General features: G+C 41.8%; 1 protein-coding gene across 1 annotated transcript in view; it reads right to left on the reverse strand.

Moving 5' to 3' along the window:
* ELMO1 (engulfment and cell motility 1) overlaps positions 1–27,585 on the reverse strand; it is a 266,730-nt gene that overhangs the window by 134,300 nt on the left and 104,845 nt on the right. Inside the window, 1 exon segment of the mRNA XM_086614382.1 lies at positions 25,872–25,980. Within this exon segment, the coding sequence (XP_086470508.1) occupies positions 25,872–25,980 (109 nt within the window).

A 27,585-nucleotide genomic window follows, 5' to 3' on the forward strand; every position in this document is an offset into this window, starting at 1 on the left:
GCACACAATTAAAACTGCAACATAATTTGGGAGCAGCTCTAAAATGTCTGAGCTGACTCACTCGAACAAGCCTGAAAAAGGCATGAACCACTTCTTTAATAAATATTTTAAAATAGTAATAGTTATTTAGCAAAAGGTTAGCACAAAAAAAACACTTATCAAAAGTAGGCTGCACACATCCACGCTTCCCTGTCAGAAGTATAAGCAATGAACTACAAAATTAATGAAGACAGAAGTTCAATGAACTAACATGATTGTCTACTATGCTGATTATGTTCATCTCTCAATTGCTATTCCCAACCCTGCTTAGATATAGCATGCAGAGCCAGGCATCCAGGTTTCTGCATTACTCACCCAACACAAATCCCCCAGCATTTGTAGGAAACATGGGCTGCGTCTTTACATTCCACACTGCGTCTACATTCACACACTTCTCCCTCCACTTCTGTTTGTGTGCAAATGGTGATAGTCTCTGACACACAGCATTATGCATTTTATAGAGCGAACATACTCCTTCTGTGGGAAAGATGCCAAATTTCGGTAGCTCCAGGGTATATGGAGGAGTAACGAAGGATTACGTTCCAACGCCCATATGCTTAAACAAGTACCTTCCTTTGAGCCCCCACAGTTTTGTCCTAAGACTGTATTTGGGGCACCACAGTGCCATTCTGACTGTGCTGGAGTCCAAGTGAGAGGCACTGACTCCCAGAGTCCATCTGTTGCTGCTCTACAGAGAAGTATTTGAGACCCAACACGTGTTTTCCTACAGTGGCTGGAGAGCTCCTCCTGACTTCATGGTTGGGAAGAGGCTGTACAGGACAGTTAAGCTCTACATCACCTTTCCTGCATATGACATATATGCTGTGTGGATTCCTTCACCATTAAATGTAAGAGATTGCCCCGAGCATCCTTTTCTGTCTGCATCACTACCCATTTTAGGCCATGATGAAGACAACACCCAATGGGTCCGCTCTGCATCAGTCATCTAACAAACAGCAGAACCTGGCTGGTAGTATTTATGTTGGCTTTTGGTTTAGGAGAGATTTTATTTTGTTCACTTCTTTCTGCTCTCTTATAAGATTTAACACAATAAAGCAGAAGGGCATTTGTTGGTGCCAGTAGTGAGCTCTAAAGATCAAAACAAAACAGTCAGTTTCTCTTAAGTTATCTTGATCCTTGTACTAAATGAATATTAGCAAAACAGGTGATTGAATTCTGTGTGTAATAGATGAACATAATAGAAGATATATTGAAGAGTAATAGCCATGTAAAAAAAAAAAATTAAAAAACTATGCTCTTTCAAGCTCTCCTACGAAACCTAAGATGAAGTTAAATAACTCAAGTCAAATTTAACTACGCACTATCTTACAAGTGTTCTGAGTACAGAATACCCACAAGTTCATGGTCTGTTGTTACAGTTTAGCATTTTCTCAACAATGATAAGCAGTTCTCATTGATATAATGTTGCCTCTTAAAAGGACTTCTAATAAGAAGCTGTGAGAGCAAACTTAAGTGGACTGTGATTTCATTGGAACTGAGGGTTTCATTAGGGCATCATTTTCCTCTACATTTTATAAACCATCTGGAGAACCACTAGATTTGTAACCATTTTTCTCCTCATTATGGATTCACGGACAATTCTGCATGTCCCTGACTGTCAGCACTGTGCAACTTCACAAAAAAAAGAATCAGATTCCCTAGATAGGATTTTGATCATTAGACCTTAATGAGAGGTGCAATTTTAAGGGTATCTCCACCTGAGCTTACTCTGCCTACTGATTTGAGTGGATGGCTCTGGCCTGGCCACTAAGGCCATTTGCCTCTGGTAGAGCAAGCTCAGTTGTAGTTGCCCATGTCCACTCAGGCCATGTCTTCATGCAAAGCAGAAGGCGTACTGCAGGGATGACTTTAACAGCTTAAGAGCAGCATTTTCCTGGAATCTTAGTGAAGAGAGAAACAGCCATGCAAGAGAAAAGACAGAAAAAAGAAAAACAAACTTGAAGAATACCAATGGATTCAAGTATTTAACTTCAGTGTCTCATTTGCACCTACATTTTCAGTGCTTACTAAAGTGGTCCTCCTAAAATATCCATGTATGCTTCCTCTATGTTTAAATGAAAAGGTGAACCAGTGCTTTTGTTTCCTGAAGGGGCCAGTGTGCCTGCCTCATTGTAGAGCCTGAGGGAAAGAGGTAAAAATTCTCCCTGGAGGCTTCTCAAAGAACCTGTGTGCTCTACTTGGGTTATAATAGTGAATACAGGTTAACAAAGCCATTGGAAGGTGCATAAGGTTTAGGTGTCAGTAAGTGCCTAAATTTGGCATACTGTCAGTAACTGTTTTACAGCCCCTACACCTTTCAAAAATGTAAGCTAGTATTGAATTAGGAAAATAGACTCTAATCCTGCTTTTGCTTAAGAAACAGTCCTCCTGAACTCAGCTGGAAAATGAGGCAAGCTACCTTTGCTGAATCAGCACGAGTTTCCTTTAGCAGAGCAGATTAAAAGACGCTTTTCACATTCACAGCAGAAAGTAAACACAGCAGCTTCAGGGAATTTGCCCTCCCTGACTAGTTAGGATAGTTCTTCGATCACAAAAAAACAACCTCTATAAGAAAAGAGACGAAATTAAGCATGAACCAGCTAAATTTTTTTAACATACGAAAAAAAATTCCCCCTTTTCCTGCCTTTAAAAATGCAGTGTATTTGCAATTGTTTCATCTCATTTCAGCTGTACACTCAAGTAAATTATTCAGGGTAGTATCACCAGACAGAGAGAGCAAGTAATTATTCAGTTCTTTTCCTTGTAAAATGTCTCCAAAGAAATAAATAGTATTCCAAACATAAAGTGTAGCCAAACAAATAATTTTCATTAACAGTTCAGTTTTATTTCCAAATACTCCTCTTATCTCATCACTGAGCTTGATTAACCCATGGGAAAGGGAAAAAAAAAGCAGAACATGCCCTTTTACATTTTATCCATTCTTCCACACATCTTGTGAGGCCTTAAAAGAGACCAAACTCCCCAACCTAGCTTGAGATTCTTGTGGTCTTTTCATAACCGGTGTCCCAGCTCATTCACACAACCAGATCATTGTTCACTCTCACCAAATTGACCCTATCTTTAAATAATTATTTATTAGACTCCATCTTGTAGGCTTTTGCTTAGAGAAATGTTTTCCCAAAATTGCTTATTCACATGCTTTTTCCTTTTTGTCTTCTGTTCTTTAAGGAAGAGGGGGCAAAGAGAAAGAACTCCTTAATTCAAGGCAAAAATCTAACATAAGATCCCAACCACATCCCCATAATCTTTTACACAGAGCCTCCATTCTCAGGGACCCTTGGGGAGCCAAGGAATTCCATGCTGCTTCTAACTCTAATTACTAAAGACACATTTTCTCTGATCAAGATCACATCCAGTCTCAACACTAGTTTTCTTCTATACCCCTGGCTCAGTTGTGCCTTTCAGACGTGGTCCAAGCGTGGCAGAGCCCACCAAAAGTGGCCTGGCGCAGAGTCAGGGCATTTCCACAGACAAAGTCTTTGCGGATGGAGCCCTGTGCAATCTCTGTATGACGACTGTCCTTTAAAAGTCAGTAAAAGGGAGGGAGGTCTACACTATCTTTTCATTCTAGTACCAATACTGCAACAGAACCAAGCTTCCAAGAGAAGAGAAAAGCACCTGTGACCTCTTTCCACTGGGCATCACCATAAAGTCTTGGCACAATGTAATCCATTAAGACTTCAGCTATACTGGCTGTGTTAAGAAGTTATTGCCTAGATGTTATTAGCTGTATTGTGGTCAGCTGTGACCTACAAGATCACAGTAACAATACTGATCTCTTCTTAAAGCTTTGAAATGTAATGATATAAAATGTTATACATCATGGTGAGGCACTGGCACAGGTTGCCCAGAGAAGCTGTGGCTGCTCCATCCCTGGAAGCGTTCAAGGCCAGGTTGGATGAGGCTTTGGACAACCTGGTGTAGTGGAGGGTGTCCCTGCCCATGGCAGGGGGGTTGGAACTAGATGATCTTTGAGGTCCCTTCCAACTCTAACCATTCCATGATTCTATGTTACAGTAGTAACAACAACCACTGTTATACTAATTTACCTCAATACAGTCTTGCTTATGCTAACTTGATTTATTCATCTTAAAGAACTGAACGAGAGCAGAAAGTTTCACACAAACAATTACCCAGATTTGAACTGGTACATAAATGGAAACCTTGAACATATTCAACCAATATAGATCTTCACCACAAAAACTGTGAAGAAACATCATCGGTCACTTCAAAGAGCTACTGACATGGAAGCTGAAAGGAAGACGTGGGCTCCAGTTGTTTGGGATGGTGACTCTGTGCCATCAGTCCATACGTAACATGAAATAGATAGAGCCTTCTGCAGCCCAGGAACCAGACAGTGTGTGCTGACACCATTCTGTAACGTGTATAACTCCAGTCTCAAGCATTTACAATGACAACAATCAATCCTCTCCAGGGGCTGCTAAGCTTTGATTAAATGACTCTAGCCACTTTTGTACCCACACCTGGCATCATCTCCCTTGGCACTAACTTCACAGGACACTGGGAGAGTCACTGTCCTGGTCCTGAGTTACTCTCCAGTAACTGGGTTAGATGGAGTTAAGGTATGTCTTATGGAAAGGCTTCCAAAAAGGTGGAAATGACAGGACTTACTATAAGAACATTTAGGCAATCGTAATCTTCATTGCACCTCTCATAAATGTTCCTCGATTCAGTGAAAGCTGGACTAGAAGCAGGCCCCCAACCACCAAAATTTAATTTAGAAAAATCTTCTGCTACACCTGCCTCAGCAACATCTGGCTCCTGCTGTCGAATGCCAACTCCGGGCAGGCTATAAACCTGCCAATTAGAAGTCAACGCATCAAAAAATCAAATTTCATTAGTGGAATGGAATTTGTGAGCTCAAGCTGGCAAACTTACATCATTTAATAAATCAGCACAAGTCTACAAGCATTCAACATTAGGAAGACTCAACCCATTTTCACACAAAATAGCTCTTCCCCTTTGCCATCTTGGCCACATTTGCATTAGCTACTGATCCAGCTGTGCCACTGTCACACCTGCTCATCTCTGTTTTTCAGAATGGCACAGCTCAATCTGATTTCTGCTCCACAAAACCCATCAGTTCTTTCCTTTTCTAGCCAGTTGCACCTATTTACTCAAATTCATTTTCATCCAACACAAAAACTAAACTGCCTTGCCAGAAATCAACTATCTCAAAGCCAACTGAGCAATCCACGCTGTGAAACAGGCTGACTTAAAAGCAGGAGTCAGGAAGAAAAGACAGGAAAACGTAAAAGGTAATGGAAAACTGATTTCTTTGTATTGTCACATGCAGTCAGCATCCCTTTACATCAAGTACCTAACACCCCCCCTTCTGTTTCTTTTCTCCCTGTAATCCTCCTTCTTTATAACACAGCGCTCATACAGTTACTTGGGCTATTCCCATCTGTTCCAGGGGGCTGCATTCCCCCCTAGTCAAGATGAAATGAGATACTGACAGGCTCGTGCATTTTCTTTGAAAGTGATGCCTCAGCACAAAGATTTCGATCTGGTACAATGGTAGTATTTCACCTCCAGAAGTAACGACTCCATCATATTTAATACTGCCAGTGTTACATTTTTCCTAGACGAAAAAAATGGCACTCAAACCTAATGTATTTCAAGGAGACTGTCAATGTCTCCAGAGTAGAAAAGTCTCTAGCAAGTGCATCGATCTTGGCTTTCAAAAGTTAATTTCTGGGGCTTCTACCTGGGTGGTAAAGAGCAGCAAAGGCCTTGTTTTCTGACAAGGTGATTCAGCAGTCTGAAAATTGAGCCCCGTGGACTTTGGGCTCAAAGTGCTCCAGAACTGAAGCATTCAAAGCTACTAGTCACTGCTGGACAAAACCTTGGCCACTGCTTAACTCCTAGCTAGCTTTGCTGAGATGTACCAGTGTCTTCCACACTTAAAAGGCATCCCCTAGTGTATATAACTTTCAAGCTTCCATTTAAAAAAATAAATATATCTTCCAGCACATGCAACTGCAGATGAAATCTTCCTAAGACAGCCTAGTGTAACCCACTGCAGAGCTGCTGGAAACACCATTACACAACATGAATATCAGCTAGAACAGGACTGACAGCCATCATTCTAATTTCTGACACAAACGAGACAGAAGACATCTACATGTTTCGTACAAGTAGGTCCCATATATGCCATACTTTTTCCACTTCTCTTCAGAACACAGTGATATCAATGAACGTATCCTTGATCCAACCTTAGAAACTGAAGGTTTAACGCACGACAGACCAAAGAGGTTTAATAAAAAGATAACACATCTGTGAGAAATGCAAGTAGGCTGTTCATCTGCATTAAAGGTTCATCACTAAACAGGTTCTTCTGCATCTCAAAAACACAATCGGCTTTTTATACACGCACCAAAACAAGACTGGGTATACATTCTTAAGACCACAAGATTCCAAACACCATCAATCTGTTCTGAGTGAATGGTGCTCCTGAGATTTCCCATCAGGCTGTAATAAAAGTCTGTGGCACTTGAGAAACGCAGGTGGTAAAGGGGAAAAAGCTGCAGCCTTGCTCCTGGGAATTCTCAAATCGTAGCTCACATCAGCTCTGAAATGTCTAAGTAATAAAAGAGAAGTCAGAAAACAGAAGTCTTATCGCCGTATGACTCTCTTCGTTCCTCAGACAGTGCGAGGAGTGAGAGATGAGCATCTCAGATCCTTCCATTGCAATAAAATGGACACTCCCACAACAGGTCCTGTAATACAGCTTGGCTGGATGGAAACACTGCAAGACTCAAGATAGCAGAACAAATATTTCCTTGAAACACTCCGTATGGCGGGTTTCACTCCATACTAAGCAGGGCACAACTTGAAAATAGGATGAAAAAGTCTGACAAACAAACCTTGCATTGTTTCACATCAGGCACTATCAATAAGAACCATCGTTACCGTAGCTTAAATGAGCAAATTTCCCATTATTCATACACGGCTGTTATTTGAGGGAGAAGAGTTAGACCATTCCAGGCAAGTTTTCAAGTGCATGCAACTTGCTCTCCTCTTCGCGAAGCATTAATCTTTCTTCCCCTGACTCAAGCCTAACAGGAATCCACACTGGCTAGAGCTGGAAACCTTTGTGCCTGCATGCATACGCACAACACACACCCGTCAGACTACCTTGGAAGAAATGTGAGCAGATGGGCACCCATTAATGAGATGATTTACAGAAGCCTGCCCTTCAAAATGAATGCTTGATAGAAAGGAAATAAAATGGGCTTTCTCTACATGCTGATTTTTTCCCAATACAACCGTACCAGGAGGAATTTTTACTCTTGTTTTTTAAAGGAATAGCTGTATCAGATGTGGTAAGTCACAGGGTTCCCTGAAACTGTTAGTGGGATGCAGCTCTGGCCTCCTCTTCAGCCTTCTGATGCATTTTGGTGCTCCAGGCAGGTATATAATCATTAATTGCTACAGAGAGGGGGTATTCTGTGAATCAGACATAGAGGGTGATTTAGGGAAGCCAGACTTGCATGGAAAGCTTGGAAAGGACCTGAGATCATGCCTCAGTTAAGCACAAAGACAAATCCTCAAAAATTTATTGGGAACATACCTTCTCAGGTAGCATCTGTGTTTCAAACCCCACTGCATCTTTGCTTAATCTTTAGTTCACTTGGAAGAAAAATAGATTAATGTAGTGATAAAACAAGAGGCAATGGCTTTAAAGCGAAAGAGGGGAGATTTAGATTGGATATAAGGAAGAAATTTTTTACATTGAGGGTGGTGAGGTACTGGAACAGGTTGCCCAGAGAAGCTGTGGCTGCCCCATCCCTGGAAGTGTTCAAGGCCAGGTTGGATGAGGCTTTGGGCAACTGGTGTAGTGGAGGGTGTCCCTGCCCATGGTAGGGGGATTGGAACTAGATGATCTTTGAGGTCCCTTCCAACCCAAACCATTCTATGATTCTATGAATTCCTTAGCTTTTAACCCATTTGCTAACCTGTGGTCTTTCCTGTGAAACTGATCCTGAAAGAACACACAGGACAGCAAATCTTCACACAACCGTTCACTACCTATGGCGAGTTGTGGAAGTTGATAGAGTTAAGGCACAAACTTTTCATTTAGCTACAAACCCTGATAATATTATAGCCACATCTGTAAAAAGCTGTCTCCGCTGGGGGAGAAGGTCAAGAGCATGTGGACACAAAGAGGGTAGAAACAGACTCTGACTCACATCCTCTTATACCCTGGTACAACCAGAGTACATGAACTCATCATACCAAATGTAAAGGTTTCCTCCATGGGGGCAGCGTAGCAATTTTTTCCTGCCTTCCCATGAGGAACAAGATGCACTTTATTTTTGTCTAGATTTTCCTTTATCTCGTTCTCAAAAAATAATACATAGGTTTCGCTTAACCATGTTGGGATCATAAATAATTCAAGACACGTACACTGCAGTTCAATTCCTTATGCAAATCGTATGACACTGCATCGTTTTTGTGAATGGATAAACATGAGTTTTATAAATCAGGAAAAAATCCTGGAGAAGTTTACTGCAACTCTGCATTTCATAGGGAAGTGAGAATTGGCATCCGAGTAAATCAGCTGTTATGCAATGGGATTTTGTGTGTATGTACCTGTGCTGCACACACCCTACTGTGGAGAGTGGGGATTATTTTTCAGATAAACTCAGAAGTTCATTTAATCAGGAAACAAAAGGAACACACATACTGCAGAGGAAGTTTTAAAACGAAGTGAATAACAGAAGAAAATAACTGTGGCAGCTTTATCAAAGCTTCTACAAAAACATTTAAAAATTCATAATTTAGAAGTGACAAAGAAAAACACTTTTTTTTCTAAATTTTCGAAATGAATAGGTATCTGAAAATATATCTAATCACTTCAAGCTGTCACCACCCACCCCTGGAAACTGGGGGTGGAAAAGAGGAGGAAAGGAACTGCTGATGATGGAAACGCTCGGTTATTTGTTCATTGTCAGCCAGCAGGGACAGAAATAGCTCTTCCAGCGTGCCGAGATGATGTGTAAATTTGTCTGTCTGATGGTCAGCGCAGCTTTTTCAAAGGTAGGTAATGCAAGATGCTGCTGCTACTGCAGCTAACTGGGACGTTCAAAGGATATAAATTCAATGAGATTTTAAATCCTCTCATGAAGGTTCCTGAAAATTTCAACCTAACGCATCCATCATCACCTAGTGCTCCATCTACCTAATCTAGAAGTTCCAACAAATGGAGTTTTTCTCATGTCACACCGTATTTGGTGTCGTCTTGAAACTCCATCTACTGAGATCAAAAGAATTGTACTTTTACTGTTCATTTCTAAGCTCACTCTGATAGATTCAGAGAAAGACATCTCAAGATGGCAAAACGGGTCAATTAAGAGAGATTTTGTGATTTTTAAGGCAGTCTTGGCATGTTCATTCCTAATTTAAAAATGGAAAGAAGAAACTGCCTCTTCCCCTTGCTCTCAATTGCCTGGTAAAAAGAACACTTTTCACCTACAAAAAATTTTTTAAGTTGCAGATGCAGAGATTAGAACAGCTTTATGTTCTCAAGCAAACAAAACCAACCTTTAAGGTGAAATATTTTTAAAAATCCAACTGTGACTTCACAGCAAAGAAATAATTTCCAGGGTAAGGGGGGATGGAGGAGAATCCAAAACATATTCAACAATCAACAACCAAACCATAGCCCCAAAAAAGCCCATCAAGGTATGCCTCCTCTCCAACATTTTAGTGACATTTCTGGAATGCCTGTATCAATTCCAAGTCTTTGATACTTAACTGTGTAAGAATAGAGAAAAGTTAAATACAGTCAAACTTCATCTCCCTAGCTGATGGTAACTTTCTACAATTACCCTTAAAGGCCATTTGATTTGATAATGTATTCACCATGATATAAAATTTACATAATGTTTTTCAATTACTTATTAATATGCAAATATTCGGAAAAAAAGATTGAAAATGCTACTCAAATGTTCCTAAAACATGATGATGTGCTATTTAGAAATGGGGAGGTGCCCTGGCTTGCTGGGATAAAATCATAGAACCAAATTTCTTTACATAAAAAGCTACATTTCTAAAGCAAGCTGCATTTTTAAGACAACTGCAGCACCTGATTCCATCAGAACAAAGTTGATAAAACACTTTGCTTTAGTTTGTAGCCAGCCGTGGTATGCAGGTATCCCTAGTGATCACGGACTTTCCAATCTGTTTTTACTAACCACCTAGATGTCCAAGAAGCTGGGGTGGGCATGGCCAGGACAAGTGACACCTGAACTGGCAAATGAGTATTCCATACCATGTAACATCATGCTCGCTGTAAACTGGAAAGTTTGTCAGGGATGGTCTCTCTTTCTCAGTGGTCACTGTCCCTGGAGGGTCTTGCCTGTCATTCTGTCTCCAAGGCCTCCTCTTCTGGGATTGCAGTTTCAGGATTTTCCTATTCTGGGATCGCTAGTCAGGAATGGGCTGGACATTCATCAAGGAAAGCTGAACAATTGCATCGTAGATAATTTATCTGTATATGTTATTATTATCTTTATTTTATTTCATTTCATTTCAATTATTAAGTAGTTCTTAGCTCAACCCACAAGTCTTCCTTTTCCCGACTCCCCTTCTTGAGTAGGGAGGGGTCACTGGGTAATAGAACAGCTGGCTATTGTTTAGCCCCAGATACAGGCTGAATGTAGATGGGAGATAAAAAAAATAATTAAAAAATCAAATGGAACCTCATCATCGCACAAATAAAACACAGCCAGAGAATACAACAGGTTCAGTTCTACACGAGCTGCACCACAAATCCTGCAGTGCTGGGTGTTCACAAAACCCAAAGTGTGTAATTTTCAAATGCAAGGAAATAATTACTAGAACTACCCCTCGCTACACGGAAGGGGAAGGAAATGGAAAGGGTGGCTGATTGCTCCACTGTGGAAAACAGAAGGAAGAGAAGAATTCCAGGACACACTTCCAAACATCTGCCTGTAAAGCTCAAGAACACCTCAGAAATAATTCTCAAGACTTTCAATGCCTCTAAATATAGCACATCAGCAAAACACTACAGTAGGTCAGTGACCCTCCAGTCCTTCCAGATGATGGGCTTATGACAACCCTCATCATGGATTACTACACAAAAAGGCAGTGAACTTTCCACACTGGAAGTACGCTGGGCTCTAGGACTTTAATTTAGACAAAGACTATCACCTTCTAAGCCCTTAGCTGGTACCAGGGCCACAAGTTCTAACAGCACCTGCAGCTAGTCACTGCAGTCTGATCACAAGCCCCTTGCAAAACAGATGTGAAAAATAGTGGGCAAAGAAGGGAATAAAACTAAAAAGCTGAAAGCTACACTGTCCTTAAAGTTTGAAGACTTTATACAATGAAAGATTCAGTATTTTTCACGGTAATAGTCAAGTTGTGTCATGGCTCCGCACAAAGCTTCTCTTTGTTCGATATCTGCAATACTGTCACCTCTGAAATCCCAAGCTTTTATGGTTTATTAAAAAAAAAAAACAAAACAACATTGGAGACGTGTTGTGGGGTTTTTTCCCTTTTGTTTTTTAAAGTCAAGGATCGTAAGCATTTTTTCTATTGCAAAGCAAAAAAATCAAAAGCCTAAATTAAAACTCCTTGCAGCCTGATTAATTAATAAATTTAGGTCCTAGACAGGTGCACTCAGACCTTTTTTCTATGGAAAACCATTCACATCCTCACAGCTTCGTTTCATTGGTACTGGCTCCAACAATTTTTTTCCTCTTCCAAACTGGTTTCATCTATTTTGACAGCAGTCTCTGCCTGTAGCAAAACACATTTAGCCACTCAGCCAATTTTTTGCCTATTTAAGACTTCAGGTAACTTTTCTTGCTTAGGTATACACCCTGAAATGTCTGAGGTGAGGTGTGCTGTCTACTCTAAAACCTATAGCACCTAAAGGGGCCTACAGGAAAGCTGGAGAGGGGCTTTTTCCAAGGGTATGTAGTGACAGGACAAGGGGCAATGGATTTAAACTGAAAAAGGGCAGATTTAGATTAGATATAAGGAAGAAATTTTTCACTCTGAGGGTGTGAGGCACTGGAACAGGTTGCCCAGAGAAGTTGTGGCTGCCCCATCCCTGGAGGTGTTCAAGGCCAGGTTGGATGAGGCTTTGAGCAAACTGGTGCAGTTGGAAGGTGTCCCTGCCCATGGCAGGGGGGTTGGAACCAGATTATCTTTAAGGTCCTTCCCAACCCAACCCATTCTCTGATTCTATGATGCAATTCACAGAGACACTGTGCAGCCTATAACTCGGAAAACGAGAGCCTATGACTTGGTCCCGCAAGCTCTGATTCACCCTGCGATAAACCTACGCTGAATTCTGGTATGTTCAGTCCTGTTTGGTCCAGCTAAACAATGTCCTGCCACCAATAAGGAGGAATAAATGGTATCCTATGCCAGACACCAAAAACTATGGACAGCTGAACATGTGAAGGACAAAAATATATTCTTAATGTCAAGCCGAACACAAGTGAAATGTATGGTTAAACCTTTGCTTTCGGTTTTGGTAAGTCTGGTGCTTAATTCTCATTGAGCCTCTTTGGAGAGGCCCAAAGAAAAAACTATAACAGATCTTGCCTTAGAATTTGACTATGCAAATGCCAACTATATTTTGTGTTGAGAGGCTATAAACTTAAAAATGACACATACCTAAAGAGCAACCAAATGACCAAAGGACTTATCATCCACCAGAAGAAAACTTACTGCAAAAAGCTTAAGAAAGTCAGTGCCTCACCAACAAGCTCTTTCACACGCACATGTACACAAACAACCAATTATTTTTTGTGTCTCAGTAACCCACTTCAGACAAACAAAGAGTCCAACACTTTTCCTTAGCTCCTTATCAGCCACTTCATACATGCCTACAGCCAAGGTTATTATGCTATGGTTTTTTTAAGTGTCTGTCATCAAGTGGGTCTTTGATGTCAAGAGACAACAAATCTGGATAGAGCTGATGGATGTTTTAAGTCCTTTCTTAGAGGCTTGATAGAATAATTAAACTGATGCTCTGTAGTGGTAATTAGGGAAGAAAATAGAGCCACCAGCCAGCTGAGGGATTATAGAAGTCAGATTCATACCGCTGTCAGCATGGCACCAGTGCCAGCACTGAGGGTCCAGAGGCTGGGGAAGGATCGCAGGTATGTTCAAACGAACTTACACTGCCGTCCAAGAGAACCCCTGTCGCTCCAGCCAGCGAGTCGGCTTTGTCGGAGGCCCAGCTGAAGTGTATGTACACCAACGCACGCAGCATGGGAAATAAACAGGATGAGCTGGAGATGCGTGCACATGAGCAGGGCTACGACCTTATTGGCATCACGGAGACGTGGTGGGACGACTCCTATGACTGGAGTGTCAACATGGAGGGGTATAAGCTTTTTAGAAAGGACAGGAAGGGGAGACGAGGAGGGGGTGTTGCTCTCTATGTCAGCAACCGGCTGGAATGCGTGGAGCTTCGCCTGGGGTCGGAGGAGGAGCTGACAGAGAGCTTATGGGTCAAGATTAGAGGACGGAGACGGATAGGGGATGTTACGGTAGGGGTCTGTTACAGGCCACCTGGCCAGGAGGACAGAGCAGATGAGGCGCTTTATAGCCAGATAGGAGCAGCCTCGCGGTCACAAGCCCTGGTCCTCATGGGGGACTTCAATCACCCTGACATCTGTTGGAGAGACAATACAGCAGGGCACAGGCAGTCCAGGAGGTTCCTGGAATGCGTGGATGACAACTTCCTCCTGCAGATGATAGAGGAGCCGACAAGGAGGGGTGCCATGCTCGACCTTGTGCTCACCAACAGGGAGGGACTGGTGGGTGAGGTGAAACTTAAGGACAGCCTTGGCTGCAGTGACCACGACACGGTGGAGTTCAAGATCCATGGGGCAGCAAGGAAACCATTCAGCAAGCTCTGTACCCTAGACTTCAAGAAGGCGGACTTCGGCCTCTTGAAGCACCTGATGGGCAAAGTGCCGTGGGAGGTGGCCCTGGAGGGACAAGGGGCCCAGGAAAGTTGGTCCACATTCAAGGAGCACCTTCTCCAAGCTCAGCAGAGGTGCATCCCGACGAAGAACAAGTCGGGCAAAAAGACCAGGAGGCCGGCGTGGATGAGCAAGGAGCTCCTGGACCAACTGAAAATGAAGAGGTTAGCCTACAGAGGGTGGAAGCGGAGACAGATAGCCTGGGAGGAATACAGAGAAGCTGTAAGAGTGACCAGGGATCAAGTGAGGAAGGCTAAAGCCCTGAAGGAATTGAATTTGGCAAGGGATATAAAAAGCAACAAGAAATGCTTCTATAGGTATGTAGGGGACAAAAGGAAGTCCAAAGAGAATGTAGGCCCCCTCCGGAAGGATACTGGTGCTCTAGTTACCCGGGACATAGAGAAGGCTGAGGTACTTAATGGATTTTTTGCCTCAGTCTTCAATGGTAAAGCCTCTTGTCTTACCACCCAAGCTGTGGAAAGAACTAGCAGGGACTGTGAGGATGAACCACCGCCCACTGTACTTGAAGACCAGGTTCGAGAACATCTGAGGAACTTGAAGGTGCACAAGTCCATGGGACCTGATGAGATCCATCCGCGGGTCCTGAAGGAACTGGCGGATGAAGTTGCCAAGCCACTGGCTATTGTATTCGAGAAGTCGTGGCGGTCTGGCGAGGTCCCCGATGACTGGAAGAGAGGGAACATAACCCCCATTTTTAAAAAGGGGAACAAGGAGGACCCGGGCAACTACAGACCGGTCAGCCTCACCTCTGTGCCTGGCAAGGTCATGGAGCAGATTCTCCTGGGAACCATGCTAAGGCACATGGAGAGCAAGGAGGTGGTGGGTGACAGCCAACATGGCTTCACCAAAGGCAGATCGTGCCTGACCAACTTGGTGGCCTTTTACGATGGGGTGACAGCATCGGTGGACAAGGGTCGACCAATGGATGTCATCTACCTGGACTTGTGCAAAGCTTTTGACACTGTCCCGCACGACATTCTTCTCTCTAAATTAGAGAGTCATGGGTTTGATGGATGGACCACTCGGTGGATAAGGAATTGGCTCAATGGCCGCACTCAGAGAGTAGTGGTCAACGGCTCAATGTCCAAGTGGAGACCGGTCACGAGTGGCGTCCCTCAGGGGTCCGTGTTGGGCCCGGCCCTCTTCAACATCTTTGTCGGTGACGTGGACAGTGGCATGGAGTGCACCCTCAGCAAGTTCGCCGATGACACCAAGCTGTGTGGTGCCGTTGACACGCTGGAAGGGAGGGATGCCATCCAGAGGGACCTTGACAGGCTGGAGAGGTGGGCCCGTACCAACCTCATGAAGTTTAACCAGGCCAAATGCAAGGTCCTACATCTGGGTCGTGGCAATCCCAGGCATAAATACAGACTGGGTGGTGATTGGATCGAGAGCAGCCCTGAGGAGAAGGACTTGGGAGTACTGGTGGACGAGAAGCTCAATATGAGCCGGCAATGTGCTCTTGCGGCCCAGAAGGCCAACCGCGTCCTGGGCTGCATCAAGAGGAGTGTGGCCAGCAGGTCGAGGGAGGTGATTCTCCCCCTCTACTCTGCCCTTGTGAGACCTCACTTGGAGTACTGCGTCCAGTTCTGGAGCCCCCAACATAAGAAGGACATGGACCAGTTGGAGAGGGTCCAGAGGAGGGCCACGAAGATGATAAGAGGGCTGGAGCACCTTTCCTATGAGGACAGGCTGAAAGAGTTGGGGCTGTTCAGCCTGGAGAAGAGGAGGCTCCGGGGTGACCTTATAGCGGTCTTCCAGTACCTCAAGGGGGCCTACAGGAAAGATGGGGAGAGGCTGTTCAGGAGGGCCAGTTATGATAGGACAAGGGGTAATGGTTTTAAAATAGAGGGAGGTAGGTTCAGGTTGGATATTAGGAAAAAATTTTTTACTATGAGAGTGGTAGAACACTGGAACAGGTTGCCCAGAGAGGTGGTGGATGCTCCATCCCTGGAGACGTTCAAGGCCAGGTTGGACAAGGCCCTGAGCAACCTGATCTAGTTGGAGATATCCCTGTTCCTTGCAGGGGGGTTGGACTAGATGACCTTCGAAGGTCCCTTCCAGCCCTAACCATTCTATGATTCTATGATTCTATGATTATTAGCAAGTAACTTAGCAAGCTGTGCACAAATAAAACACAAAGGCCCGGGAAAAAATAAGGAGATCGCTTGATCCTGAAAGAGTGGGAACCTAGAACTGCTGGAGGCCAGAAACAGCAAGAAAAAGAATTAAGTCTGTACAAGCTTCATTAATGAACAAGACTTAAAGGAAAAAATAGAGCCATCTCCAACTTGACCATGAATTTTTCCTTCAAAAACAACTTGGAAAGATCCAGAAGAGTCACGGCTCCCCATGCCAAAAGGGCACAGTACATTAAAAGGTGTTTAGGGGCAGCTAACAACTCTGCAGTCAGAAAGCATTTACATATCTAATAACTCTTCACAGAGAGCTCCATTTTGTTTCAACATCCCCAGTACGTGAAATAAAATCTTACAGGAGCCTAAATTCATATGACAACACGGCTTCAAAGACAAAGCCCATGAGTCTGTACGGGTGCACGCATGCGTGTTCCCTATGAACAAACTGCCTACTGTGATGGGCTCCTGGAGTAGGCAGCATATAATTACATTCCTCTAATGACTGCACAACTAGCACATATAAAAAGTACAGCTCGAATTTGTCAAAAAAACTGGTGAACAGGAATTACAGGAGAGACTGTTTCTAGGACGTGTCCTGAGAGCACATATGGACCTCCTGACACACTGAGCTAAGGAAACACGAGAGGAACTGTATGCCCCCAAGAAGAACTACGGTTGACTTCTTTCAAAACTCTCATGAAATAGCAAAATGGAAAGTCTAGCTATGATAGCTAAAACACGGGCCGGGCATGCCAACGCTTATGTTCCCAATGCCCTACAAGAGAGATGTGAGATCGTAATGTAAAGTTTTATAGGAGGTCATGATTTCACCTCCTGGCTTCATCCCACGACACTACATCACATTTGCTGGTGTTTTAATGCCGTAAGCCTATTCATCTAAGCTATCTGGAATTCCTCTTCCAAAATTAAGATTCTCCTTCCCTCCCCCATACTTGCAGGCATTAAAGCTTTATATTTAAGAATTCCACTGAAGTTATTTTTCAATTCACAAAAGATAGCCACGGCAAAACTTCAGCACAAAGATATCAGAAAAAGTTACGAAACAAGAAATCCAACGCCTTGTCACAAATAAAGAATGCATTGACAACATTTAAACATTTATGCAAAGATTCTGCTAATCCAGGAACAGAAAAGCCACATGCAGAGTAAAGTAGTAAAGCTGAAAGGGCAGTTTCAAGAGTGGCTGTACTGACTTTCTGAACCTCCTTCATGGAACATGGCAAAATATAACCCTGCCGACTCCTGTTTTTATTTTAGCCAGCACTATTAAAAGTTCTCATGGAATGTGAACATCTCTAAGGTCTGTAAAAGGCCTGAGGGTCTGTAGCCTTTCTCCTGTCACAGTTCCAGCTAATCTACACTTCTTCAATAACCCCAAGTGAAATCCAATTGTTAGAAGCTAATTTTCTGAAGCTCTTCATTAGCAAGCATTCCAACAGAAATGAAAGCAACGGATGGTATTTCAACACATACATAAAGTCAGTAGCCCAATGTTAAAAATCTGTAGTCACCTTCGCAGCATATTCCAATCCTTTAGGTTACCATTATTGTTAATTTTACTTGCAAAGACAGAGTTTGACTGGTGAAGATCTACAACAAAGTACATGAAGGGCAGTTTGATCAAGTTTAAATAATTAAAACAGTGCTAGTGAATGACAAATAATTTAAAGCAATATTAAGATCTCAGGCTCTCATTACTCTGTTTTCATTGTTTTGATCAACCCTTTGAGAAAACACTCTTGCAAAAAAATAAATCAAGGACATGCCTCTTTCAGTCGATCGGGAATGATCAATGGTCAAGTATAATCCCTCCATGAAAACAGTTCTTCCACCAGTTTCAACTGGGTACATGATTAGTTAGCTTAAAGTAGCTTTCCATCGGATCAGGTGGTGTCAGAAGTTAAGTACAACCATATGATGAAAGCTAAGTATTTCCTGCTTTGGTGTTTTTTCCAAGAACACCTGTATTCACCTGTTTGGTCCACCAAGCAACAGGAGGAACCCTCGTGGCTTCCTGAACAAACACAGTGCATGGTTGGACAAGCATCATGTGTTAACCAGAGAAAAGCTTCAGCTAAATGTAATTTAAGCTGTACTCAGTGCCTGCCTAAGTCCTGGGTAGCACTGCATCAGGGCATTTTGCCTGATCTTCTATCTCAGAAGCCTGGTAATTTGAACTTTAAATACTTTTAAAGCTCAGAAGCTCCCCTCACAGATTCAAATTTTAAAAAGGTATCCGTTTTACGTAGAATAAACCAAGTTAAAAAGCCTACGAGAGCAAAGCTTTCTGACAGAGGACCTGACTACCCAGTCAATAGCAATCCAAAAGTGCCTCCAGTTCCTTGCAAGTGTCCATGAAGCTTCATGTGCAGGGACAACCTGGGTCAATTAGTGGTACATTCACTACCTCAGAGCCAATTAAGTAGGGGGTTGTTACAAGGATGTTCAATCGCTCAAGGAAAGGGGTGTTCTTTGTGTTTCCCAGAATACTGCGTATTTTCCAGTATTTTCAGTGTTCACGTATTGTCTTGGGAAACCAAAAAAAGCTTTGGAACATGCAGAATGAACAGCTAACAGTGTTCTCCAAGCAGAGATGCAAAGTTTTCAAAACAGGAGATATTCTGAAGGTTTTATTTTATCCATACTCTTTCCTATGCAATAATCCAAAATATTTTACTATTTTTTGTTTATGGCCACATCTGCCCAGACTTAAGTTACTACCTCATTCATTACAGTCTATTTAAAAAAAACCCTAAAATCCTAGAACTGGGTTCCAGTACCCAAGTTACAGCTTTTATTCTACCACACCACCAAATTTGCCAAAGCTGTATCTTCCAGTAATCACAGGAAATCAACATCAAGTTGCTTTTTTTTTTTTCCTCCTCTCATCATTCTTCAGTTTTCCGTTTCACTGGTTCCCCAGTTCAGGACCCTCACAGCTAATGCCTGTACCTTACTCCTAGTTAGAATTTACCAGCTTTTTATTTCCAAGTCTTGATTCTTGCTATCCATTTCATTACCAGATGAAAGAGCAATTCACGCTTAATCAAGTTACCCCTTTGTTGTCTTTTGGATACTTTAATCAATTTCTAAAAAAATCCCTTGCCCTTAAGTGTTTTTTCAGTTCCTCCACATACACACCACATTTTCATTATTTTTTAATAATATTTAAAATTGATTAAATGTAATTTTAAAGAAGCTAAAGAATCCTGCACACAGGACACAGTAAGGTTAACCACTTTGCACATAAAAAAACAAGTTATGATCCCTGCTCCAAAGAGATCAAAGAGCAGACATATGGCTGTGGACAATAGGAAAAAACACAGGAGGATGCTAGACAGACGAGGGTGTCTAGCTAACTGATCCAGAAACCAACATTGTACCAACTTTGAAGCCAACAGCACCATGTGCAGAAAGCAACATTCCAAAAATCTGTGTCTCTGTCACTCAGAGGTAAAAATGAAACATCTCGCTCGGAAGGTGTCTGCAGCTCTGCTCCTCGTTGCTCCCATTCTCATAGATTACACAGTTATTTTGTAGAGACTTCACAGTTTACCATAAGCATGAAGAGACTGAGACTTTTTAGAGCAAGAAGAGGTTAATCACAAAGAAATGAGCATCTCCCTAGAAAAAGAAAGTTTCCTTCTGCTTCTCCTGCAGGACTGTGTCAGCAAACAGGAAGAGAAGGCTGTCTGATAAAATAAGATTCTGCTATCATACAAAAGAGAAGTACAATTCAGACCACTCAGCAAGTTATTAGCTTTGCATCAAGAAAGACAAGCATAATTAATGTCTCTATAGTCAGGAATGGGTAATCTGCTAGGAATGTTTCCAAAGGAACCCTTAAAACTCAAGATCAATATGGATTCTTTTCTTTTTTCTTTTTTCTTTTCACTGTTACTTGAAATTGTTTTCAAATGTTTTTCTTCTAGTCTTCACTCAAGATCTGCTTAATTTTTGCTATGACTGGGAGTTATCTGATGTGGTGATGGTTTGGGCAAGAGGATAAAAAAGTGGATATGTAAGAATACAGTAAAAAAAAATAAGACAAAGGAGGTTAGGATTTCTTTTTAAATTATTTTATTCTAAAGCTAGGATGAAAGTTCAGGATGAAACAGAAAATTGGTACCTTTCACTAAATATCTTTTTGGCCAGAAAAGTTTTTCAACTTCCTAACAAACATTTCCTGACTGATAAAACACCTCAGTCTCCAGAAAATGAAATTGCAAGAAGAAACATGAGAACAGTAAAAATTCCCTTATCTAATTTTATTTACTATTTCTGGGGCTTTATTCTATTTAAATTTAAGAGAAGGAGGAGGAAGAGGAGGGTGAAAAGGCAATTAGCTTTCAAGCAAGGGGAAAAAATTTTAAAATATGACATTCAGTTATAAAAATACTGAATTTGCTGAAGCAAAAGGAACATCAAACCAGGCAAGCCCTCAGGTCTGGAATGTTGATCCTGCAGTGACCAATATACTTTCAGGGAAAAACCAACAGAAACAAACTAGACTGCACGCTATGGATTGTGCAATGCAGAGGAAAAATTGTGCAAAGATGAAAAAGTGCTTCCTGACCCTTGCAGCAATCAGCCTGCTCCTTGAAGCATGAGATTTGATTACCTTCATCTCAGCGGGCACAACCATGAATATCACCGTATACCCCCTAATGCCCAGCACATTCTATTTCATACATGGACAATAATCTAAGAATTTCTAGACCACTTCAATTCTGCAATCTGGTCAATCACTGCAATGAGAAATCCATTGCAAGAACATGTGCAAACAGCATCAAGGGCATTATAATACACTGCCATTTAGATCTTCTCTTTTGAGGGAAAAAAAACCTTATAAACTAATCAAGTCTAACAAAACCCCATGACAATTAAATTCCCCACAATAGAAAAGCAAGAAAACCCAGTGAAGTCGGTGTTTATCCGAAAGAAGCTTCAGGATAATACATATATCTAACATGTGGCATAACCCCCTGCGGTCTGTCATAAAGCTTGAGCACAGGTTTTTGCAGAAGTCCCTAAACACCACCCATCAAAACAATCAAATAGGAACACTGACAGCTGAACATCTGTGTTCTGCTCAAAAATACACTGAGAAATACTTGAAGTCTGACGTGCCTTAAAACTACAGAGCAACCTCAGGCATGCCATGATAGCAGCTTATGAACATCTTTAGACCCTGCTCCATGGAACCAATGTCTTTCCCCAGTGCACACAGCATTAATTTATCGTCCCACTATCAGCTACAAACCTCCAAACAATTTCAGCTGAACTGGTATGGAAACAAGCTGAGGAATCATAGAATCATAGAATGGTTTGGGTTGGAAGGGACCTTAAAGATCATCTAGTTCCAACCCCCCTGCCATGGGCAGAGAAATCCTCCACTACACCAGGTTGCCCAAAGCCTTATCTAACCTGGCCTTGAACACTTTCAAGGAAGCGAACACTTCCTTGAAGTTGAAAAGTTGATCACTTTCAACACTTTTACAGGAAGCTGTACCAGTTCTGCATAAATCAGGTAAGACAGTCAAGCACCACTTCCCATCGGGAATGGGAGTTTGAAGGGGTTCTGAGGGTCGGAACAGTGTCACATGCTGACCAGAGACACGGAGAACGTGGCATTGTAGACACAGATCAGAGAGGATTAGGGCTACTTATGCAAAATGCTGAGCTCTTAAAATTCTCCATTACCACAAATACTACGTTTTAATGAACTTCAAATCTCCCATTAAATTTACTGATTTCTGTTCTGGAAGGTCTTTTGGATCTTGCTTTTAACTTTTATACTTTTCTGTAATGTAACTGCCTCCCAGCAAAGCCAGGGCTCTGTTCCGTGGGTATTCCTTCTCCCCGAGCATGTATGTCATGTACTGGAACTTGAAGGAAGAAGAGGAAGGATGGAGGTTACCTCAGCTGTGTAGCTACTAAGGAGGAAATAGGAATGGCCTGATCTTTTCCGCTCTTTGATGCTTCACATCCCTGGTGCACTGACAAGTTCACGAAGCGCCGTACCATACAGAGGGAGGAGGACTGATCACTGGGGGTAAGTATGACTGTCTGATGTCAGCTCCAAGACAGAGCATGAGAAGCAAACCATCTTTTTAGCCAAGATGTACACCGGAAGCTATTACTGGAGAGACCAGAATGACCATAGTGTTTGTCAAGAGGAACGCCTTGATAAGTACTCAGTAAAGCCCTTCTCTTCCATGCCTTTTTAACAGCACCAGTAGCACCAGATTAAAGATTTATAGTCAAATACCCGACTCTTTCCTGATTCAGAGATTTCACTGAAGAGGCTTATAGACATGTTTCATTCTAACTTCCATGTTACTTAAACACTACACCAACCTCTCTCAAGTTTTAGCTCTTCTACTCCGCAAGTCCATCTCTGTAAACCACCTACCATATGCTCAACTCACAGCTTGTATTTGATATTTCTTTACTTACACAAGATCAAAACATATGCTTAAATGTTTTGCCGGAGAAGAGATGAATTTCCAAGTCATGAGCATTTTGGAACCAAAGTCAAAGAATGAAGAAGTCCAGTACGTGGATGTGGGGAAATAAAAAAGCAGAAGAGGTGGCATGCCTGTAACACTTTCTTGTGAGTCCTTGCTGGGATGAACACAAGCTGGAAAGACCAAAAAGAAATGGTAAAATCTCTTCTTGTTGCCTGAAGGTATTTAATACAGAGGAGCAAGGGGAATATAATCAGCATTAAAGTGCTCTTCATAAATAATGGACATTCTAGCAGCTTTTATCTACTCTGCACTTTAAGAAAGTTTCTACTGGTGAATATTTCATGAGCAAAAGGTAATTTATTGTGGCTTTTAAATTATACAATTCAGAAACTGTTAGGAAAAAAATTCTATGTTCCAACACAATAATGACCAGTTTTGAATTTCTCAAGAAACACTGGCAGCCTAAATACATATTTTGAAACCTAACATATACGCACTACCAGGGACACCTTGGCCCGAAACTGTAACTACTGATTTTTAGGATGACCAATCCTATTTAGCAATACAGTATTTATTTTCAAGTGAAGAATAAAATTGAATGTACATTTTCCTAAGATGTCAGTTCTAGTTTGCACTTCTCAACAAAATATATGGCTGATCACAGGTCATTTAAGAGGCACATCTGTGACAGCCATTTTCAAGAAATCTGCTTTCTGTACGTTATTTTTAATGTGTATTTTATTACTGCCTTTTTAAATGACAATTAGAGTTCCACATAAACAAAGCCATTAAGGAAACATACTGGTGAACAGGTGAATCGTCAAGATGAGTTAGAGGTAACCTTAGCTCTGTCCCCTGGGAATGTAAGGCTATGGCGCAATCTTATTGCCACATCCAGAGACAGATGCTCTGTGGGTGTAGATCAGCATGACCTTACAGAAGTCAGTCATGCTACATCTGGTTTCTGCCAACAGAAGCACCAGTGCACTTCTCCTCAGCATCAAGTCTTCTCCGTACAACATCACACGTCTATGAAAGACCACCACAGGAGCCTGCTGCGAACCAGCACACCTAGCATCCCAGTGACTTGCAGCTTTAGTAACATCAAAGCAAGTGGCTTCAGGACATTAAAAGGTAAAGTCTCTTAGCCAGAGCTACCCTTGGGGAATTTTTCAGTTTCCTTTCTGACCCCACACTTACCATACTATAGGTGGTATATACAAACCTAGAGCTACTCTAACAAAAAACAACAAAAAAAGACAAACCCAAACTGAACTCCTCCCCCTGTCCCCCCCCCAAAAAAAATCCCACAAAATACGACAATTCATTTTTTTTCTAAAGCTAAGATAGCAAAAATAGCCTACCATAGCTTACCATTTCTTCATACGGTAACTGAGCCCCCACCCCAAATCCTCTTATTTTATTCATAGTCCCCACTTTAAAAGATCAGATAACGAAAAAGTTAAAACATGAAAGGAGCTATCCGTAGAAGTCAGAAGCAATTGGAACAAACAGCACCACACATGGCAAATCATCTACCTACTGACAGCCCCCTGCATGTGGACAGCAAACCCAAAAAACGAGGTTTAATTACTGAATGACTTCTTATGACACAGAAAGGAAGAAGCAGTCTGAGACATCAGGCTAACCTCTAGATCAATGACCCTTCTTGGCAGCAAAGTGCAGCACGAGTCCCATGGAATGAAGGGACACATACAAGAACACCATGTACAAAGCCATACTTTGAATTTCGGATAGTTTTCTATGCATTTGTAAAAATAAAATTCATCTTTAGCACTTAATTCAAATAGGCTTACAGCTTTGTTGAGATGATATGTCCTTCCTACATTTACCAGCAGAAAAACTCTGACAGACTTATCATGCATGATTCAGCATTAGATACCTCAAATGCAGCAGTGAGGTTAATTTAAGGATGACATATCTGCTACAGTCTGAATCTTATACAACAGATTACCATTGCCATACATCTAAAACACTTACTAAACTGTTTATTTATAGATGTAGTGAATGCTCCTTGCCAACTCTGGTTTACCTAGGGCAGTATTCAAAAGTAAACATCATACCACTCATCTGGGTTCATCAAATACCAAGTGCCAGTTTGGAAACTGCAAGCAATGATCAGGTTTTCTCCCAGCCCATTGCACAGAGATAGATTTTTCCTTTGGTCAATAAATTTTCTCAAGACACTGCATTTAAAAGCTCTAGATGCATTAACAGCCAAATCATACTTTTAAAACAGAGCTTTTAATGTCTGTTGCAGAGCTGGTAGAAACAAGAACCAATGATACCATATCCTGCTGCCTTCAGCATTGCTCTTCTCACTACATTTTGTGGATTTGGGTGTAAAGGTAAAAGAAAAATCTTTATTAGAGAAAAAAAAATCAAAAGGAAGAAAACATCTCTGAAGGAAACAAAGCATCTCAGTTGTGCCCCCTGCTTGTGCAGCAAGAAAATGAAGCTTGTGGTACTGCTAGCCAAAACAGACTGCAGCTGGATCCAAAACATTATTGATGGGTAAATGAAGTTTATATATATTGATAGAGTTAAACACCAACACTCTAGACTAATGAAGCTATAGACATGTTCTTCTGTTTGATAGTATCTAACAATTTTTCAAGGGACTGCAATCAACGCCAAAGATAGCTTGTTCATTCTGTATTAAAATACAGTATTTCGTATCACACTGTTAGAATAAATGATACATATATCATCTGGTATTTAGATAGAGCTTTAGATATCTAAGAGAAAACAGGATGTGTCAGTTTAGATGAGCAACCCCACAAAGAATGACTATGACACACATACAAAACCATGGTAAAACCATGAAGTCTACTACACCAAATCACTCCACAGGAAACTAACTGACCCCTCTGGAAATGATGCAGCTGCCTTCTTTCACACAGAAGGGATTCAAACACCAGGTGCCCATTTCCCCTACTCAACCCTCATCGCTGGTATGTCCACAAATTACTAAGAGACACAGAAAAACAGGCACAGTCATTCTGAGTGCCAGCGTACAATATGTGACCACGCTGAGCAATGATTCTTGGAAGAAGATTCTTGCATTGAAATAGACTTTTAGGTATCACTGAACTCACCCGATGGTTCTTAGAGGTCAAACAAACGGGTCAACTTACGTAGCTCTCCTACTTTCAGGATTTCGCACAGCATCTTTGTCAGCTCAATGCTACTTCGGCCAAACGGGCACTCATGCTTGTCTTCTCGACTGCTGTTCTCCAGGACAATCTGAAGGAGGAATTCAAAGTGGAAAATAATCAGTTTGAAAAACCCATGAAGTACCATCCTTCACATCCAACATTTACAAGATACAACAGGTTGAATTTAGGAAATCCAACGTTTACAAGATACACCAGGTTGAATTTAGGAAACCGTACGTGGAGGCTTCTTTTTCATAAACCTTAGCCCTTCCTCAGGAGCTAAGCCCATGGCCAGGACCTATGTCTGAGGCAGTCAGCAACACAGCATGAACAACTGGGAAGCTTTTTCATATGCAACATTGCTGTTTTGCATCACCCCGGGCTTAAAAAAGATGCAGTAGATGCCAAAGAGAAAGAAATAGTTTCATTTCAAATTTGTCAGTTAAAAGAAATTAGATATAATAATTTATAGACATTATTATATATAGAAGTAACTATATTAAACACAAACAAAACAAAAAAAAAAAACAACAAACCAAAAGGGACCAAAATTGCATTTTGGATTCAGGTTCAAAAAAAAGTCCAAGTATCCAAAAATCACACTTAAGTTCACAAATGAAGAAAATGTGCGTATTTTCTCCATTATGGAAGCACCTTGTGCTTGCGTGCAAGACATTTCAGGAATCACTCTTGCATCAAGCCCATGAGTGCTGCAAAAACAACTCAAGGAGAGCCTTTATATTCTCAGTTGAGTGACACTGCCAAATAAATGGGAGAAAAGAATGCCTTGGACATTTTTATACCCATTAAGCTACGCCGCATCAGATACATCATTTCACTGTAGATGAAAAAATCGGTTATAAAAATACTATGGACTTCATTGAAGCTGTGAGCCTGCAAAGAGAGCAAAATAGGGGCTGAGGGGAAAAAAAAACCCACAAATGGTAAAACCAGATTTGCAGTAAGAATTGTCTTTGCAGTAACAAGCTTTGCCACCAGCTTTAAAAAAAAGAAACAAAACACATCTTAAACAGCTGCTGCATAGCCTGGGGACAAGGGACAGAGGAAGAAAATTAATTTCAAAGGTAAGAGATTTTGCCAAGCACCAGAGAACCTCAAAGGCTCTCTAAATTTTCTTCACAAACAGGTGTTTCAACATCGGTCTCTGCTCTGCATTCCTCCTGTCTCCATCATGTTTTTTGTTTGTTTGGCTTTTTTTTGGCTGTGTTTTTCGTTTGGGTTGTTTTGTGTTTTTTTTTGCTTGTTTGTTTGGTTTATAGTTCTCAATTTTGGCAGCAAAGCAAGCTTTACAAAAGGCTCCAAGGCTGGAACTTCACTCAAAACAACGTGGTGGTGCAGAGGATCGATGGAACGCTGGATGCCAGCAAAACCTTTCCCTCCCTCCCCAGATCTTAGTTGTGACTGTTTCACGTTCTTTCACGTGCAGAAGCCTTCTCTGCGAAGCAGTTAAAGGTGAAAGCGGAAAAAGAGTGAAACCCCAGAAGCAAGTAGGAAAGTTATGTGCTTCACACAGCATGCCAAAAAGCCTCTTCGCCAGGCATTTTAGTGCTACTGCACAAAGGGCATCCTCTAGCTGGCACTGTGCTCCCAACCCATCACCCAGGGATGGAAAAGCACGGCTGCTCTCTGTGTCACGAGAGGGGACGATTGCTTTCTTTTCTTTTCCAGTGTT

Source organism: Tauraco erythrolophus, chromosome 7, assembly GCF_009769465.1.
Source record: "Tauraco erythrolophus isolate bTauEry1 chromosome 7, bTauEry1.pri, whole genome shotgun sequence".
NCBI classification, from domain to species: Eukaryota; Metazoa; Chordata; class Aves; order Musophagiformes; family Musophagidae; genus Tauraco; species Tauraco erythrolophus.